The sequence below is a fragment of the Echiichthys vipera genome (genome assembly GCF_963691815.1).
Source record: "Echiichthys vipera genome assembly, chromosome: 4".
Classification (NCBI taxonomy): Eukaryota; Metazoa; Chordata; class Actinopteri; order Perciformes; family Trachinidae; genus Echiichthys; species Echiichthys vipera.
The window spans coordinates 12,810,596-12,829,995 of NC_139829.1; the positions used below are offsets into that span (position 1 = coordinate 12,810,596).

Below are 19,400 nucleotides of genomic sequence, written 5' to 3' on the forward strand. Positions count from 1 at the left end.
TGTAAGCTATGGTGTGGGCTGACATTTAAGCAAAAGAGTTTGAGTATATTTGGGATTATTCTTACAGAGCAATCAACTGTATTTTAACCTAGGGGTCATTTCGTCAAAGTTTGACATACCTGATTCACATTTCAATGATGAGTTTTCCCGTAAGAAGAGAGGCACCCCGTGGTTCAGACAGCCAAACACTGTGACATTAGCTCCTTTAAGCGTAGACTGCAGGAGGAAACATAAGCAATTGTTATTCATCCATCCAATCATCAACCATCAACCATCTGCTACCATCCTGTCGGTGAGCTAACACTGTTTAATATTACCTGAGGTCTCGTTTCAGCCGTGAGATAGTTAACTTTAAAACAAACAATTCAAGTGAAACTGCTCTTACTGTGTCTGCCTAAGGCACCCAAATGAAGATGTTGGCAGTTTATCTCCTTAAAGCATCAATTATACATTAACACGCTCAGGCATTAAAAAAATAAATCCTGGAGAATTATTCAAGCGTTGGGAGCTGCATCTGCTTATACAAATTGACTCATTCCGCAGTGAGGTGAAAGGAAACCACTACAGTCCAATTTGGTGCATCGGTAAGAGGCCAACAGGAGTACAAATAGCAGCAATGAATTACTGCATGTGTTCATAAAGTATCAGTTTGCACTCAGGCATCAAATTCGACACTTTAGAAGTTTTTAAATTCCTTCTTATTCATTCACAGTATCTCTGTATTTGGAAATGAAGGGTGTTGAAATGGTTTAAAGACATTCTTTTTCAGATAAAAACTTTAGAGAAGACGGAGCACATTATAATCATTTGCTTTGTGTCTAGAGGGAAATGTGCTCAGTGGTTGGGATAACTTTAGGCAATTATTTCTTGAATAAATAAGATTTCTATCACCCGCCCGTAGCACAAAATGAGCATAATGTATATGCTGGGAGTTGGCAAAGTTGTTGATTAATGCAATGACTCAACAAACACTTCGCCAGGTGTTGAGATTTCAGGCTTCCTAAACTCGCCATCTGGCCTGTATTCTCTTGATAGTACAACTCAATCACGCCCACTGGCATTTCAAGATCCCCCCACCTCATCCCCCTTCCTCCCATCTTTCGTCCCCACTCTGCATTACAGTTTGAAGGAAGATGAAGGATTAAGTGAGAAACACCATTGGATGGATTACCAGATGGATCAAACCAAGCCATGGGCTGCAAAGGGATCAGAAGGCCTCCAAAGCCTGATTCTTTATCAACATTTCTGGTTGGTAAGTCAAAGAGTTCAGTCAATATGTTTTTAGACATGCTAGCAGCATCACAATGTCAGCAAGTCTGTCCACCACTTTGGCACAAATGAAAATAGCTTGACAACTATTAGATAGATTGCTATGACATAGATATTCAGGGTCCATGGAGGTCAAATCCAATGATTTTGGTGATACCTTTACTCAAGTGCCAACATGAGGGGGAATTGTTGTGGTTCAGAATTAAATATTGTCAACTATTAAATGGACTGCAATAAACAGATATTTAAAGTCCCTTGATCAGGGGTTTAAAGTCTGAGACTGGGGCCTCCTCTCAGACAAAGCTATGGAAAAAGGCCATTTATATAGTGATCCCATAGACACTCAACAGTTGAGCCAAGACAGCCTAATATTGCTGTTTGACATAACTTCAGACTAAGGTTGTCCTTTATTTTTAACTTAAAAGAAATAATTCTATAAAAAAATAGTCCTAGATGAACAAAATAGGGTTTTTTTCCACATACCAACACACAGTTGATTTTCTTCCCTGTTGTTTCATCCATGCAGCCTTGGTTTGTGAATCTGACTGTAAATCTGCTTTGTTTTATATCTTCAGTACTTTAGATACTATAATGTGAATATATTGTATTAATTTAATCCATGAGGTACTGAAAAGTATCACCATATTAAAACTTTTGACAACCTTACTTCAGACTAGAACAAATGCATAAAAAAAGGTATGTCCTAAGGCATTAATTAGTGTCTGACTATGAGAAAGTGTTGAAAACACTAAGATTCCCCATAAACTACGGTATCTCTTTAAATCACACACATTTAGGTTATTCTATGTGATCGTCTTTGGATAACTTAATTAATTAGCAAATGTTTGCATGCTTAATCAACAAGGTGAGGATAGTTAACATTATACCATCAACATGCTACAGTAGCAGTTAGCTCAAGGACAGCGTCAAGTAGCCACTATCATGGCTGTATACTCTCGTTCTTGTGATCTTCTTGACTCCATTCCCAGTTCTCTAGAGATACCTGCCCATAATGAGTACAATGTACAGTATACTGTATATGTATATTTTTCATTGTACTTTTATTTTTTTCCACATGATATAGCTACACAATGCATACCCAGCACATTTCCTGTGCCTGGTAACACATTTTCCCAAAATCTTTCCATGCAAACAATCAAGCCCAGAAAGTCACAACAGCAGTATCGTTGTGGATATTTTGTGGAGTACCTTATTAAGTCTACATGACAGAGACGTTCCCTCTAAGTTGTTGCCCCTCCCTCCAGCCCAAATATATCAACACCTATTTGAAGACTGAGCCAAAGAATATAAAAAAAAACAACCAAAGGAAATCCAATTCTTGTGTTGTTAAAAAAAAAAATCCCATTACTTGTTCTTCTGGGCACACTGAAAATCTAAAGAGATGACACCACTGTGCGTGAGGAGGTGTGAAGGAACAAAAACAAAAAAGATTTTTGTACATTTGTTTTTTCTCAGTCTTTAGCAATTAAAACAATGAAACAAAAAAACATCCCATTCGCACTTTAACCGATATGCTAGAGGTGTATATAAAACTTCTGTTCAGGCAAGACAACACAGAATTATGGGTAGGGTATACAACACAGTAACTAACAACTTAAAATACAATTATTATGGTATATTATGTATTTTATTTATATTATTATATTATGGCATATTGAACCCTTTTGATTAGTTGTTGCCTATCCCCTCCACCTGAAACTCACTTTATTTTCTTGCTGTTATCGTTTGTTTGCATTCCTGCTATAAAATAAGGACCTGTTGCAGCTCTGACAGTAGGATATGGCTGACACAGATAAAAACATGAGGCTTTGTGCTTCCAAAGGATGTGTAGTTCATATGTGAGAATTCAACGGGATACACTTTGGGCCACTACTTACAATATTAACAGATGAACATCTATACGGTGGCTTAGATAAGACCAGGCTACTGCTACTTTTAGTTCTAATGCTGTAGTTCAGGTTATTTACATCATGTTGATACAAATCCATAATTACATTCTATAATAACCTATTTGTAAACAGTTTTAAATGATGCCACATGTTACGTGTTCATTACCTTGTTTCAACAGAATATCAAATTTAAGAGACTCTCAAGATATAGAGGATTATTTTGTGATATGTTTGATTTTTCTCAAATCTATTGTCTGAACCCCTCCTTTGCTGTAAAAACCATGATCTCTTATGTGTTTGACTCCACAGTGCCTGACTGTGTGGTGCTCAATTGAAGATTTTACTAACTTTGGAGGCTCAATCCATCTTCCAGCTCCATGTCATATGAGTTCCTCTCATGCTGGATGCTGACCCTGCAAACTGTATCTTTGCTGTTCTTTAACCAGTGATTCGAAAAGCATTTCAGTCACTTTTTAAAATGTATTTCATTTGTACGGGCATTGTTGTTAATTTATGTCCCATTTTAGATCTGTGCCTGGAATTTTAATGTCAATTATCTTTGGGATTTTATTTATTGCTGTTCCTTGTAAAGCACTTTGTAACATTGTTGTAAACATGGCTACATTAATCACGTTAATAATGTGATTTATATACTTAATCCATTATGCAGCTGTTAGTTAGGACTGTGGAAGGTGAGTTGCAGAAACATAATTCAATTAGTTATCAAGCAATCTTCCAACAATGCTCAAGGTTACTGACTGAAGCCAAATACTGTAGATACACTTACTGAACATCGCTGAAAATGATCACTGCAACAGGACAGATTTCTGACTTCAACTCTCAAAAATGCTGCAGATTAAAAAAACAAAACACTTTTGATAAATGCCAGCTCATCCCTGTTGTGTACTCATGTGGCTTTTTTATTTGCTAAATTTCCCAGGAGTCTGATGACATGTGCCAGGCAAGACACAATACCAACCGATGCAAGAACATGGAACAGAATCAGAATCAGAAATGCTTTAATAATCCCAGTATTTCTGATTCTGATTCTGATCCATGTTCTTAGATGGACCTGGCATTTGCACTATATGCTGCACATCCCAAACTAATTAAAATAAACTCCATCACAAGTGTTAACTTTGCTCAGTGAAATATAAAACTGTCCTCTGTTTTGACTCAAATTGGACATTTTGATGAGGATTTGTAAACATCTCCCCTTCTGAATATATCAACGCTGCTTGGCAACAGCAAACAGTTCACTATTTTCTCATTTGTCAGAAATGAGGACCCAAAAGTGACAGGGGAGATAAATAAATAAATGTACATGATAATTTTTAAAATAAACAAATCATATTTTTTCTCCAAAAATGTATTATGTGTTTTTTTCCACATTTTTATTGCCACATTTCCATTTCTTCTGTGTGGCAACGAGAGATGGTGTCACACAACTTTATCATAGTCTCTCCTGGCTGTTATTGGCTAATAATAAATGTGGTGTGTTTTTTATCCTTTTCCTCTCCAACGTGTGGTACATTTAGAGCATTGTTAAGTGTGTCAGCATTTGCTTGGGATACTGAGTGAACAAAAAGACAAAAAACATGTGTACTGTGCCCGTACAGAACTATTGAAATAAATATATAAATAAACATGGAGACAAATAAATCTATATATAAATACATACAGTTATATATGCTATTATTTATTAGTTTAGTTTTTTTTGTTTGGACCATCTCAATTTATTTTTAATGTATCCTGCTGATTTATTCCTTAATTTATTTGAACCCCCCATACTCAGATGAAAGTGGATTACTCCCCCACCTGAAAAAAAAATATCGAAAAATGGATCTAAAGCGATTAAACGGTCCATGGGCAGTTGAGGTATCAGTGGGGGGAAATAAGGCATATTCATTCCCTTCACACCCTTTCCGAGAATGATGCTAGTCAGACAAGCAGCTCCAGCTATTGTCTCCTAAAGCCCTCCAAATCTGCCACTGGCAGCGGCTGACTGGATCCCACGCCTGTGACAAGCGAATGACAGATCATCACCCAGGGAGGAGAAATCTGCTCATAGAATAATATAGCATGACAGTCTCTCTGAAGAATACATCTCGCAGCTCATACTGCAACAGCAACCAGGTTTCATCAAAGTATACTGTCTCTATTACATCTACTGGGCTAAAAACAACAAACTGCTGTATACACACTTATGGTGTAGTGGGTTGAAGGGGTCAGGGTCTATCGCAAGATGCATAAAGCAGTAAAACACCCAGGCCATCACTATTACATGGCTACACAGACATACAAACAGATGACTGCAAGCTGAAGCAGATATAAACATGAGAAAAACTTGCCATGGAAATGATCTCTCTGTGAGGTGACAGTCGCCATTAACACACCATGTTGCAACAATCAACCAAGCAATTAATTAATAAGCCACTGGATTCATTGGAGACAATTATTTCCTTTCCTTTAAAGGACACTCTTTGTGTGTTTTTTCCTGACATTTTAGGAAATAAGGGGGTTTGCTTTCTTAGAGGAGAAGATCGATTATCAATTTCATCTTTGTGTGTTCAGTGGAGACGAAAGATGTGTTTAGCTTATCTTATCACAAAGTCTGGAGGCAGGGAGAGACAGCAGGCAGCATGATAACAACTTCAAATCGGTAATATTTACATGTCGGGCTGAAACATACGATTATTTCCATTATCAATAATCTGTAATCATTATCAGTGATCTGACACTGTGTTCTTAAGTGAGCAATTAATCGTTTAGTCTGTAAAATAGTAAAAAAAAAAAAAAGAGAAAACCAGCATTCACATATGAGAGGGTGGATCGAGTACGTTTCTTTCTTAAAATGTACTTGAGAGATTAAAAATGAGTTGCTGATTCATTTTCTGTCAAACAACTAATCAACTAATTAACTAATCCCGTCAGCTCTATTTGCATGCTGTATATTGCTATGTGTTTAGAGCAATTAAATTATGTGCTGAAGCTTTTCTAGTGACTAATAGCTGACTCCACTGCAGCTGAAGTGCTGCATGCTTTACACCTTCCCATCTCTGAAGAAGACTCTAGTGATTTTGCTTTTGATTGTACCACACGCTACTGTCTCAACAGTCAAGAATGAGCTTTCAATCTAAACTTTAAAAATTCACATCTGCAATCCCATGACAACCAGGCAACTCTATCTCCTGAGGAAGATAACATGATATGATCAAAAGCAGCAAAACAGCTACTGAATGGACCTGGTGGTGAGATTATGTTGATCATTTTAGAGTTGTTGGAAAGGTGTAATTTTCCTCCTTTTATGAGGGCCAGCTGTGTGCTCCTGCCTTTTGTGCTAAGCTACACAATCCTTGACCAATAGCGTTTATCAATGCAGAAAGATGAAACTGATATCAATCTAACTCCCAGGAAGAAGGCAGAAAAGCATATTTCCTAAAATGTCAAGATGTTCCTTTGAACTGAGCGATCAAAGATATCTGTACAGGTTTATAGTTCATCCTCTAGTTACATCAACACTGGCTGGCTTGCTTTCTATTAGGACTAAAATGTTTAAAACTCCATCTGCCTGCCTGTAGCTCTTCAGTTTCTGTCTCAGAGCCACTGCAGGTGCACTCCTAATTCTATTACTATCTGAAGGACAGCTTAAACAAAGACATATCAAATCCTATTTGGCTGATATTTGCATTTTGTTCACTTACAATTAGAGACACTGGCGCCTGTTTCATTGTGAACCTTTTCAGCTCCCATAGCAAAGTCTATGACTATACGACCATTCATATTTCACAGGCTAGCTCAGCCAGACACAATTCCCAATTTGTCTAGGCTAACTGTTGCACGTTTATTTACTTGATTGACTGGTATCTCTTGCTTTGCAATAGTAAAGCATACAATAGATGAAGGGTGACAGTGGTAACATAGCCCTTGGACCTTTAACAATCCTCAAGGTGTCTGGTAACCATTTTTGACTGATATACCAGGAGTATTGTTATACAATACATAAGCATGAATATGTGTATATGCAAATTTCTCAAGCATTGTCTAGCTAAATTTTACTCCTTAATTATATATAATGTTTATCAACTTGTCATAAATAAAAACATAATCATGTTTAAACAAACTAGAAACCTACCAGTAGACAACGGCTAGTAAAAAACCTGGAGGAGCCTGCACCTCAGATTTCAACCATGGAGAAGGCTTCACTACAGCCAGAATTAAGAGGCAAATCTACAGAAGAATCTACAGACTTTAAAGGAGGCTACAGAGGAAAGGCCAGAGCCTCCACAAACCCATTTAACAACGAAGGAAGCGGAGAATTGGGGGGAAAGACCCCAAACCAGAGTTGCTTCACCATCTGTCACAGATATCTCAGTTGGAGGAAACTCAACAAGAGTACAACAGTAAGAGGAGAAAATGGAAGATGAATAGAGAAATGATTAAATCAGCTAAGAATAAGAAATAAGTTACTGAATCCTTATATAACCATGAAATGTGTGTTTAAAGTGTTGAAAGTCATGTGAAAGAATGATTGTTGTTTTACAAAATAAGGTGAATTTATTCTGATGAAATGTTTGATACAATTGTTTTCATCTTGACCTTTGCAGTGTAATGGTAAATGAGGAAGCGAAAGTACCGTGGAAAGTACAAGATTGGCTAAACGCTGGTTTATGTCCTGACCTGCCCTAAGCAACCAGGACATGAGCTGACAAACAGCAATGATCATCAAAATTGGTAATGTTTGTTTGAACACAGCTGTCTTGCATGTGTCAACATATGATCACGCCATGTTTGGTCCTCCTGACTTGACCGGTGAACTGGAAATGAGCTAATGTAGGATGTCCATGTAGGAACAGAAAGAATTGTATAAGCGTAAAAGGGTTTGGACAGTCATCGGCACATTCTTCACTTGACTGAGAAACCTGTAACACTTCAATCAAGAAACCAGCAAGGAGCGAGGCAGCTGAGGAGCTCAGCCTGGGAGGCTGATCTGCTGAATCCAACCAGAAGAAATACATGGGGGCACAGAGGCATTTGTGATGGGACTCAGACAGCAGTTATTGATTCTTTTCGAATTTCTGCATTATCTATAAGAACTGGCAGCCACTTCAGTCAGACTCCTGGGAGGCTGTGAGTAGAACAATTAAAACCGTCTGAGAGATAGAATAGGCCAGTTCCAGAGACAAAGGCTCTTGTCGGTTTGTCTAGCCTATGAAATGAACATTTCACTAGCAGCAATAGTATACTTGCAGCTTAGATAATATCCAGCAATTCAACCACCATTACAATTTAGAAGGGTGCTGTCACTAACTAAGGTGTCTATACTTGTATCCTTAAAGTCAGGACTTTTGGGATGCTAGTGGAAAGGCAGTGGGGAGGGCTTTAGGAAGAAGACTCTTCTTCACCTCAACCAAATTTTAAGGATTAGAACACTGTTCAGGTTGTTGGCCAGGCAGGTTAATCTTTCATCTTTAATGTGAGGGCTGAGCAGCACTCTTGTACTGGAGTGCCAGGGTAAGATAAAACATTTTTCAGGTGGCTAAAATACATTTAGCTTCTGCCACAAGTACTGTGTATTGCTTAGCTTCCATGTCGGGGCTTTTCAAACTCCCGGTATGCTAACCGTCATGTAGGTAATACACTGACTATGGATAGGCACCCCATCAAACCCCACTCCATATGACTTCAATAGCCTAACTATTAATGACTTTAGTTTGTGTTGTGTTTATACCTTTATAAAAAAAAAAAACACTCAACCAATTTGTGTAATTGTCTTTTCACTATTTCGAATAAGATGTTGCCTTTAAAAGAAGCAGGAATAATGTCATCAGAGCAACTCACCATGTTGAGTTTGAGCTCCATGTTGAGGACGCCTCCGCTGTCTAAAACAGGCATCAGGTTGATGGCGAACACGGCTGCCCTGTCCGGTGGGATCGATATATTTGGACCAAAGAAGACGTAGAAGTGCACAGAGAAGGTGTCCAGCTCATTGCGCAGAGTTGGACGGATGGGCCAGCACTTGTTTGTGTCGGCTGTGGGAGCGAGGTAAATGATGCTGTCCTCCGAGGTGTGCAGGTTACTGGCGTTCTGCAGCAGGCTGGGAAGGGGGGCCACTGACAGCGTCTCAGACAGGGAGAAACCCATCGCTGTTCCAAAAGACTGAGGCATGTTCATGGAGGAGCTGGGCTGTGCTTGGTCCTTTGACAGATTGGATTTTGAACAATCTGGTCAGAGGAGAAAGATTCAAATTTTAAAAAGAAATCAATCAAACTGATAACAGTATGATGGAATTTCACTGGCTTACAGAAACTTTTAGAAATGCACATCACAGCATCTTGTGTAATGTAATAATCCCTATCATAAAGTCAAACAACCAATCACCAGCAAGTCTCAAACAAACAGGCAATAACCAAGTCAGTTATTTTAGTAGCATTATTATGCATGCTAAGCAACCAAGTCTTTTGCAAATGTTTGAAATGATCCCCTTCGGCTGGCTTCCATAATGTAAACAGCGAGGTTCAGTGCTGTACACTGCTTTTTTTAATGAGACAAAGATCCACAGTAATTGCAAACAGTATGCTTTTGCTCAACACAAAGCAACTCTGCGAAATGGTCATTGATGGCAACTGGCAAAGTACCATCACATACCGCTGATACCCAAGGGGGAAAGGATTTCAAAGGCTTTCCTAGCTCAGACTCGTTTGCATAGTGTTGTCTCTGAAACGGTTTGAAGTATTTTGATGTCCGTTCAGGCAGCTGAAGCACTCATGAAAAGAAATGACTGAAATCCCAAATACTGCTGGCTTGAGGCAAATTAACTTTGGTAAGAACAAGGGAAATCTGTGTAAAATCAGTAAGGATCCAAACATAAATTGCATGTTTATGTATGCATATCTATGTGTGGGTGGGTGAGAGTGGAATTCATAACATTCATAATCCAAAAAACTGGCTTCCTTTTCGCTTTCATATACAGCACAGCACAAACTCTCTTTAGTGCCCCATCATATATTGAGGCCAAGACACCTGCAGTGAAAATAAACAACAACAATAAATAATAAAGCAACCTAGTTTCACCACTTCCTGTCTAGCCTGTGACCGTGATATCTGTAAATTGGACTGAATTCAAATAAGGCCACTTATTGCTGAGACATCTCATAACAACAATAACCAATAACAGCAAGAAAGCATGAAAAGGTGAAGACTCCAGATGGTATTTTCCCTGAACCTGAGCTGTTCTTCAACTTAAATACACAAAAGGTCAAGTAAGATCTGCCTGGCAGGCAGAAGGAGAGACACAGTGTGAATAATTAGTGTCTGGGTTGCCATGGCGACAAAGTGCACTGTACAATGTCCAACATAGGGAGGAGATAGCAACATGGGAGAGGACTTCCCACAGGTTTGTGAGCCATCCCTGTGGAGTGAGCATAAAAAAGCCTTCCACAACCCAAAATCAGCATGTAGCACTTAAGCATGTTATCACTGGCCTCTTAACAATCTCATATAAATCCTCTCAGTTTGAGCTTTTTCTGTCTTTATTTAAAGAAGCCTCTCAATGGTCCAACTGTGTCTGGCCTCCCTTTTCCCATCAAAACCCGCGTTCAAAATTTAATTTCTTCGCCACATATCTGTGAGAAGCATGTGCATCTTGGACACGTTTTAAATTTTTTTGGAGTTTTTACTTTTACTTTACTTTACTTTATACTTTGACAGTGTAATTTTTGGCATTGGATATGATATGCTGCAGAGATCTACTTTGAGCTTTTGTTTGGCCTAATTTATGAGTTCTCATGTTTATTAAAAAAATAAAAAAGTATCATCTTGAATTGCACATCAAAAGCAGCAGGAAGAAAAATTATGAACAATGCTGGAAGCAAACAGTTTGCAGATTGTGTCGGCAAACATTCTCACTATTCATTTTAAAATTATGAAAGAATCCAACACATTACCTCTCATAAATCATTAAATCATTTTGTTTGATTGGCAAAATACTCTCATTAACCAAAACGTTGTGAACAAAACCCTGATGGGAGGAATGAGACAAACAAGTTATTTTCCCGTTAAGACAGGAAGCAAGAAAAGCAGGGATGAAATATTGCGCCTGACTTTAGAAGTAATTAAATAATAAAATAAATAATAAATATATAATACCTTCCCATGATTGTTTGCCACATTAGTGATTATAAATTTAAGCAATGAACAAAAAAAACCATTATGAAACCCAGGAACTCATTTATAGCTGGATTTTCCGCTTCTTTTTATGTAATATGAAAAAAAATCGTATATAGCCTATCATCAATGCACATGACTATATACAGATAGAGGTGTATACTGCAGCGTTTCCCGTTACAACTAATGATTGTGTAAGTGGTTTGCTTATATCAAGTATAATCTTAAATATATACTGGAATGCCAGTACCCTGACCTTAAGCTACTATTAAGAGTGAATACAATAATTCAGTCATCCATTTTTAGAGACTTTAAAGAATAAGGTGAATGGATGAGGAAGGATGTTCTCTACTTGTCAGTATTCAGAAACAATCCACAATTCACAACAATCCAGAAATACAAGTCCCATGAATGAAAAAAAACCCTGAAGAATCATTAATCCCATTTTGCTCACCTGTGACCTGCACCCCGATGCGGAAGTAGACGTTAAAGTTACTTAGATATCGCTCCACCAGGATGTAGTACCATTGTTCCCAGGCAGGTGAGAGAGTGTCTAATTCACAAGGGTTCCACTCCCTGCAGTCGAGGGCACTTGAATTATGCACTGGCGGAGCCCGCGCTCTTATCTTGAGCACCACGGGACAACTGTCGCCACTCTTGTTCTTGGTGCTGCAGTTTACCAGCTGAACTTTCACCTTTGATGTATAATTGGGGATGAAAACTCTACACACACACACACACACACACACACACACACACACACACACACACACACACACACACACACACACACACACACACACACACACACACACACACACACACACACACACACACACACACACACACACACACACACACACACACACACACACACACACACACACACACACACACACACACACACACACACACACACACACACAGGCAAGTTTTAGGCTTTAATTACACCAACCTAGGCTACACACTATATCAGTCAGGACTGTATATAAAATGTATTTAACTTAATGTTTATTAGACAAAGAAACTAAAAAAAATCCCAACAATAATTCCTAGATGAGAACAGCATGTCTTTGTCGTTGCATATATATTGAGTATATCATTTTCATAAAGTGCATACACACATCAAAGCAAAGACTAAGACACATTCAACAACTTATTCAAGATGTGAATATCCTATATTGAAATATTCAGAACCCACATACTGAATCTCCTTTCTTTAGGCACCTTCAAATGTTCATAAACAACAGAACATAAACATTGAAAATTCATATTCCTTTACTCGTAAGATTGAGGTGACTTTAAGAGGAGAGGAAGTTAATAAAAATGCTCAGGCTATAAGCACACACTTGGAAATTGCATCTTTTTTCTATAATGAAAATGAAAATAAGCATACACAGACTACTCCAGGAAAATCAAAATAAGCAGGTGAGGAGGTGGACTGAGGAGGTAGATCATGCAAAATGAAAATGTTCTCTTAGATTGTCCACAAGTAGGTGCTTGATTTCCAAGCCAACCCATCCTGACTGTTGTTTTTTTGAAAGATCAGTTAGAAGACTTACTTATATAGTGCAGATCTGTTATGGGCGGGAATCATCTGGTCAATGAAGTATCCAGGATAAAGCACTGAAATCCCAATGAGCCTCTGGACAATGAGCTGAGGTTGGAACAGATACTGGCATTCTTCAGACAAACCCTACAGAGAGAACAACAATGGTTGAGATGGTGTTTTAGTGGTTAACTCACCAATATTTCTTAAAAGCGAGTAAGGAAAAAATTAGATATCATTCAGACTAGCTGAAAATTCCTAATGGACGGTGTGTAGGAAGCCTGTCAGCCTTGTGGATTAACATCACTCTGCCTCCTCTCTGCCTGCCACACGGCGTAAAATGCACCCTCTATATCACTCATGTTCTGAACCATTAATGCTAGATGTGCATTACTCTCTGAGATGAGCCGAGAAGACAGAACAACTTAGAGCCAGGAGGCATTGCATTGTTTATACACATGATCTGCTGTAAAAAGGTTTTAAAAAAGAAGCGGGGGTGCCTTTTGCACCTGATACAAAAGGACAGGTGTGAATGCCAAATGAGGCCCTTCATTCCTGTCAGCCGATCGCTGATCCCTCCTGCTCGAGCCACAATTACTGTGGCATGTCATTAGTCCAGGAGCTGCCGGGGTGACCCTTTGATTTATTACAGCCTGTCAGTTGGATCTGCACATGTGTCTTGTAGAGCAAGTTGTGTTTTAATTAAGCCTCAACCAATATGGGGTTTTTAAGGCCAATGTTTTTACACTATAAGTGCAGACATCTATTGATGGTGTTCAATAGCTTTATATTTGACCATTTTCATGCCAAAAAAGATATAGGCATCAATTTATATTCCCTGGAATTTCAATCTTGGCAGGCTGTTAAAGCTTCTAAAACCCCAATTACGCCATAGAGGAAAAAACACTGAAACCCTGACTAATTGCTTTACTTTAGCTCTAGCTCTTAGTCAGAATGACCCACTGAGAGTATGCAGTTCTAAGGAAAACCAAAAAAGGAAAATTAGTAACTAAATTAGGAAACTAAATTAGTAAATATTGTGTGAAGAAAATACTTAATTGCAGCTTTTACAGACTGTTTTCCTGTATTTACAGTCTGATGGGACCGAGCCCCATTGTACCGACAGTAGATGATGCTGACTGGCCAATATCCAGCATTGAATAAAAAGCTAGTATATCATGTCAAACTATGGTTATAATGATCATCATAAAACAGTAAGATCCAAGTAATGGCTTATTGAGAGAAAAGAACCCCCTCCAGAATTGAGTGGGTGTTCACTGAATTCCCACAACCATTGCCTTTATAATATCAAACAGCTGAAAAATAACTACAGTCACCATTACCCAGATAGACAGATTGATTTCCTTTTACTTTAATTAAAGGTCTCATATTGTAAAAATATATCATCCCCATTCTTTTTTAATTATAAAGAAGGTCAAGGTGTTGTATAAATACTGTGAAAGTATCACAATGAGAAATACACAAAGCCCCTATTCAGAAAAAGTGCCTTTAAACGAGCCACCAGGACTTCTGTACTGTTGTGATGTCACAACAATGAATATAGATAGATATATATACTGTGTGTATATATACATTCCCCGGTTGCATATATATATATATATATATATATACATTCCCCGGCTGCTTTTTGTCTTCTTAAAGACATTATAAGGTTAAAATTAAGTCCAAGGAGGTATACATGTCAAATACTTCTCAGACAGATATGCCTGAATGAAATATATGATCACATACAGATAATTGTTAATCTCCAGTCTTGCAAGGGTTATTCTAGCAAGTTGAAAAGGAATATGTGAGAACAATGTATTAATAACAGTTTATCACTGCTTCTTTGTTGCTTATATATTGTGTGCTAGGTTCAGTTTTTGACTAAGATGGATATAAATGCACCGTGCATCCCCCCCTGTTCTGCTTGCATTGCTTCAACTTGTGTCTCCTTTGTTAACTGATAACATCACATCTTTGTTGCTTAAAAATTGCTTCAGAAAGCAGAATGCAGGGAAAGTGTGTTATATACATCAACATGGTGTATCATTGGAGGCTGGTCACATTTTAGCCATGACAGCTTCTATTCTAAGTGCCTCAAAAGCAAACCATGCAATGTTGTTTGCAACTTTTGATGCTATGTTTGATTGTTGTGTGTTCCAGGTGCACTTGTGCCTGCCAGTGGAGACCACAAAGGAAGCACAACTGAACACAATGCCAGTGACAAATAAATGGCCTGAAATGGAAATCAGCAGGTGCTTTTATGTGGCTAAATAGGAGGACATGATGAGATGAAAAAAAACTCTCTGACACTGTTCTGCCTCTTTAAGCTCTGCGGCACACGCAGGAATACTAATCCCACAGAACACTCACATCATTTTTATTGGCTTTTTTTATCAGGAAGGGGAGGTAAGTAACCATGAAGGAAATATTTTTAGATGTAGATCTCATTTAAGTTATCTCACAACACTTTCACATAAATAAGATTCTGTTTTACTAGTCTCCATTAGGGAGTGATGTATGGGAAATCAGTGACTCAAGCTTTCCTTTTACTGCTCTAAACAGCTGATGCTAGATGATATTTTATCTTCACCCCAGCCCTGGTTCTAGTGGGCGCAATGATGTTCTGTTGGTCCATCACTTTGGTCCAGATTGACATATCTCAGCAACTGTACGATGGATTGTTTTTTTGAAATTTTATACAGACATTCTTGTTCCTGAGTAGAACGATTCCTAATAACTTTGGTCACCCGCCGGACTTTTCCTTTAGCACTCCCATGCCATTGACATTTTTGGTAATTAATGACAGCAATAGCAAATAACAAACAGCTATTAAATGGATTGCCATGAAATTTGGTACAGACATTCATGTTGCCTAGAGGATAAATCCTACTGACTATGGTGATCCCCTGACTTAAAGTGCCATCTAAAAATGTTAACTTATGCAGTGAAATATCGCAACATCTATCAGAGTGTTTGTAGTCTCTCATTGCCAGACCTGTCTCCACAGTGCTGTGTCAGTGCTAGAGAAAAGTCTGGCTGCACTAGTTAACTTTTTGACAGAGGGGAAAAAAATGTTCTGTATTTTTCTTAAACCAATTACAATCATCTTTGGCGGCACTAAGCCTCAGATGCAGCAAAAGTGCGCTTGCAAAATAGATGGCAGAGATAGTGGAAGGGGAGAAAAATCCCAGATGAAATAGGCAGCCCATGCTTTATTCAATTCAATTCAATACAGTTTTCAATTCAATTTTATTTATTTATTCAAATTATTATTTTTTTTATCTCTTTACATGTACAGTAAAGTGTCTAGACCACACTCTTATTATACCATTTCCAACAGTCTACATGTGGTGAGTTAGACAAGATAGATTGGCATAAAACTTAAGCCTAGCGTATGACTTTTCCACTGGCGCCACTATGAGGGAGACATTTTTGGTTTTACGATAACTATTGGATGGATTGCCAGGAAATTTGGTCCAGACATTAATACAATAACTCTAGCCAATATCAGGTCAAAGTTTTTATATTTTGATTTGCCCAATACTTTTGTATATGACTGAATACCTACAAAGCCGACAACATCCTTTGTATCCAACATTCAACTTTGTGTTTAGTGCAAATAAGTATATGCTATCATGCTATAACAATAAACTAAGAAAGTGGACAGTATACCTGCATGTTAGTATTGACAATGTGAGCATGACAGTATGCTTCTGTTAGCAGTCAGCGCAAAACATCACCATGCCCATGTATAATCTCACAGAGCTGCTAGCATGGCTGTAGACTCTTGGTCTTGCTGTCGGACCTGCTAACTCCATATTCTCCCCCCAGGTCAATCAGTTCATCCTCACAACACCTCCTCTCAGTCCCTAAATTATTCAATTTCTCCTTACCTCCCAGTTTATTACTTGTGTTTGGTAGTATGTTAGTGATATTGTGTTATTGCTTGTTATGTAACTATGTAAGATCTTAACCCATCTGTTCTCTCGACTGAAACATAACTTTGCGTCAACTCCTGTTGTTTTTAATGTGCTATATTAAAAAATGACTTGATTTGACTTGAAGATTGAATCTGATGATTAACTTAAAGATATAGTTTGGCTTTTTTAAAGTGGGGTTTTATGAGGCAGTTATCGATAGTCTGTGTATTATCTACAGTAGATGACAGTTAGCACACTGCCAGTTTGGAGAAGCAGACTGGAGTACCAACACAGAAGCTGCAAAATGCTCTTTAGTAACTCATTTGAATCCCATTTAAATATTTTTATATCAATTTAAGTGTATGCTATATTTAGAATATTTTCACTGCTTCACCTTGCCATCAGACAGTCCGTTTCCTTTGCCCTACTATTTATTTAGAGTGACCAAGTACATTGCCAAAATCAAGATGCCAATATTCAAATTCTAACATGAAACTACGCAGTGTATTTGTGATAAATGTTCAGGCTCACCTTGACTGAGATCTTGCCTTCATCCTTGGGTAAATGTGCAGCTAGGAACCAGTCTCCAGGAAGCGGGCTGGTCACGTTGAATGCTCCTGTTGTACGGTTTGGAAGAGTCCAGGTAAGAGTCACAGCAAAGGATCCTGGGATGACTGTATCCCGAGGGAAGCGGGTATTCAGGGGGTTGATTACAGGAGGAGCCCCAGACCTGAAGTACCTGTTGATCACAAGGCCGCAATTCAATCCCTGTTAGACCTAATATTTTCACAAACAACAGAGGCATCTGCCAAACATGAAATGCATCCATAAGAACAGCTGACAGCATGAGCACAGATGGCATCTTCTATTTAAAATGTGAAAAATTCTAATCCAAAACATTAATAATCATATCCAGCTCCAGATATTTGAATGTGATAAAAATGCCCACGTCAGTCACAACATCACAGGGACACAGAAGAGACACCTAGGACACCATCTCTCATTTGATACATTTAGAAAGGCAAAACGTTAAATGCAGCTAATGCTTTAACAGCAGCTCCTCCATATGTCAAGGCTGCCAGTAAAAGCCAACACTGCTCAGGTTGAACCAGCTGCTACCTTATAACCCTTTGCCCAAAGGTAAAGTGTATAAGATCCTCATTTTTATCTATTTATACCCTAGAGAAGGAGCAGACTTCAGCTTTTCAGTGTCTTACTTCAACAAAAGAACAACAAAAAAAGGCTTTAAGCTAAACACAAGCAATTCCAGAAAGAGAAAAAATATTTTGTGTCAAAGGCAATGTCTTACACAGTCACATTGCGGTTTGGGCAGCTGTCTCCAAACGTTCCCCCTTGCTCCTTGAAGGTGATGAGGTTCCATACGGCCATCATGGTGTCGTCAGGCACATTGAAGTGGAACAGTTCCACACTGGCGAAGGAGTTGAAAGCATTCAGCTTACGAGGCGTGCGGGTGAAGTATTCAGTCACAAAAAGGCAATCTGTAGGGAACAGAAGCAGAGGACAACATCCCTGAATATTTGTGAGATTAAATAACAGGAGAAAACACCCCCCCCCCTACACACACACACACACACACACACACACACACACATACACATACACATACACATACACATACACATACACATACACACACACACACACACACACACACACACACACACACACACACACACACACACACACACACACACACACACACACACACACACACACACACACACACACACACACACACACACACACACACACACACACACACATTTAGAAAATTAAAGTGTTGTCCACATTTGATCAACAAGTTTAAGAGTCAAGCTTGTGGATGTGAGGCTGTACTTTCACACAGCACTAATTTGAGCTCTGAGTTCACCATGTGTTAGCATGCTTTAATATTTATATTTAATGTGCTGTTGGTAAGCAGCTATGTTTAACATGTTAGGCTAACATTTGCACGATACAAATTCTTCACTCCTTTACCATTGGGCAGGAGGTTCTGAAGCATCAGAGCAATGACCACAAGACCATTAGGAAGCTTCCTCCCCCAGACCATCATGCTGCTGAATTGCCAACCCATCTCACTGTGATAGCTGCAACTTAACTTATGAGACTTTTAAGTTGCATATTTTGTCTGTATTTTTTTTACTATGACTTACTTTGACTACTATACTTGATTTTTCTTTGCTATTCTAACTTGCAAAGAGATGTATGGTGAAATGATAAAAACTTGATTTGATACACACAAAGTTTAGAGAGGGCTGGTAGGAATGCCAGATTTGCAGGTATCATCAGTGTATTTATGATTCATCCTCTGGAAACCATGAGGAATTTTTTTGTCAAGTGAAAACTGACCTACTGGTGGTGCTAAATAAAAAGTCATGATCCCCAAAGTCATTACAATTAATCCTTTGTGGACAATTGGTAGCTCTCCAAAATTTCATGGCAACCTATCCAGTAGTTGTCGAGAGATGTGAACCAAAGTGCTAGACCGATCCATCGACAGACCAACTTTGCCATACCTAGCCATGCTGCTAATGCTGACATGGCCGACAATGGGTTGAG

General features: G+C 38.6%; 1 protein-coding gene across 1 annotated transcript in view; it reads right to left on the minus strand.

Moving 5' to 3' along the window:
- Nucleotides 1–18,915, minus strand: part of tmem8b (transmembrane protein 8B) — a gene marked incomplete at both ends in the record, with an annotated part of 35,097 nt that extends 16,182 nt beyond the window's left edge. The window contains 7 exons of the mRNA XM_083912186.1: nt 120–216; nt 9,021–9,403; nt 11,800–12,068; nt 12,908–13,041; nt 17,352–17,559; nt 18,130–18,319; nt 18,819–18,915. Of these exons, the coding sequence (XP_083768312.1) occupies nt 120–216; nt 9,021–9,403; nt 11,800–12,068; nt 12,908–13,041; nt 17,352–17,559; nt 18,130–18,319; nt 18,819–18,915 (1,378 nt within the window). The remainder of the gene's footprint in view (nt 1–119; nt 217–9,020; nt 9,404–11,799; nt 12,069–12,907; nt 13,042–17,351; nt 17,560–18,129; nt 18,320–18,818) is intronic.
- Nucleotides 18,916–19,400: the final 485 nt, after the last annotated feature.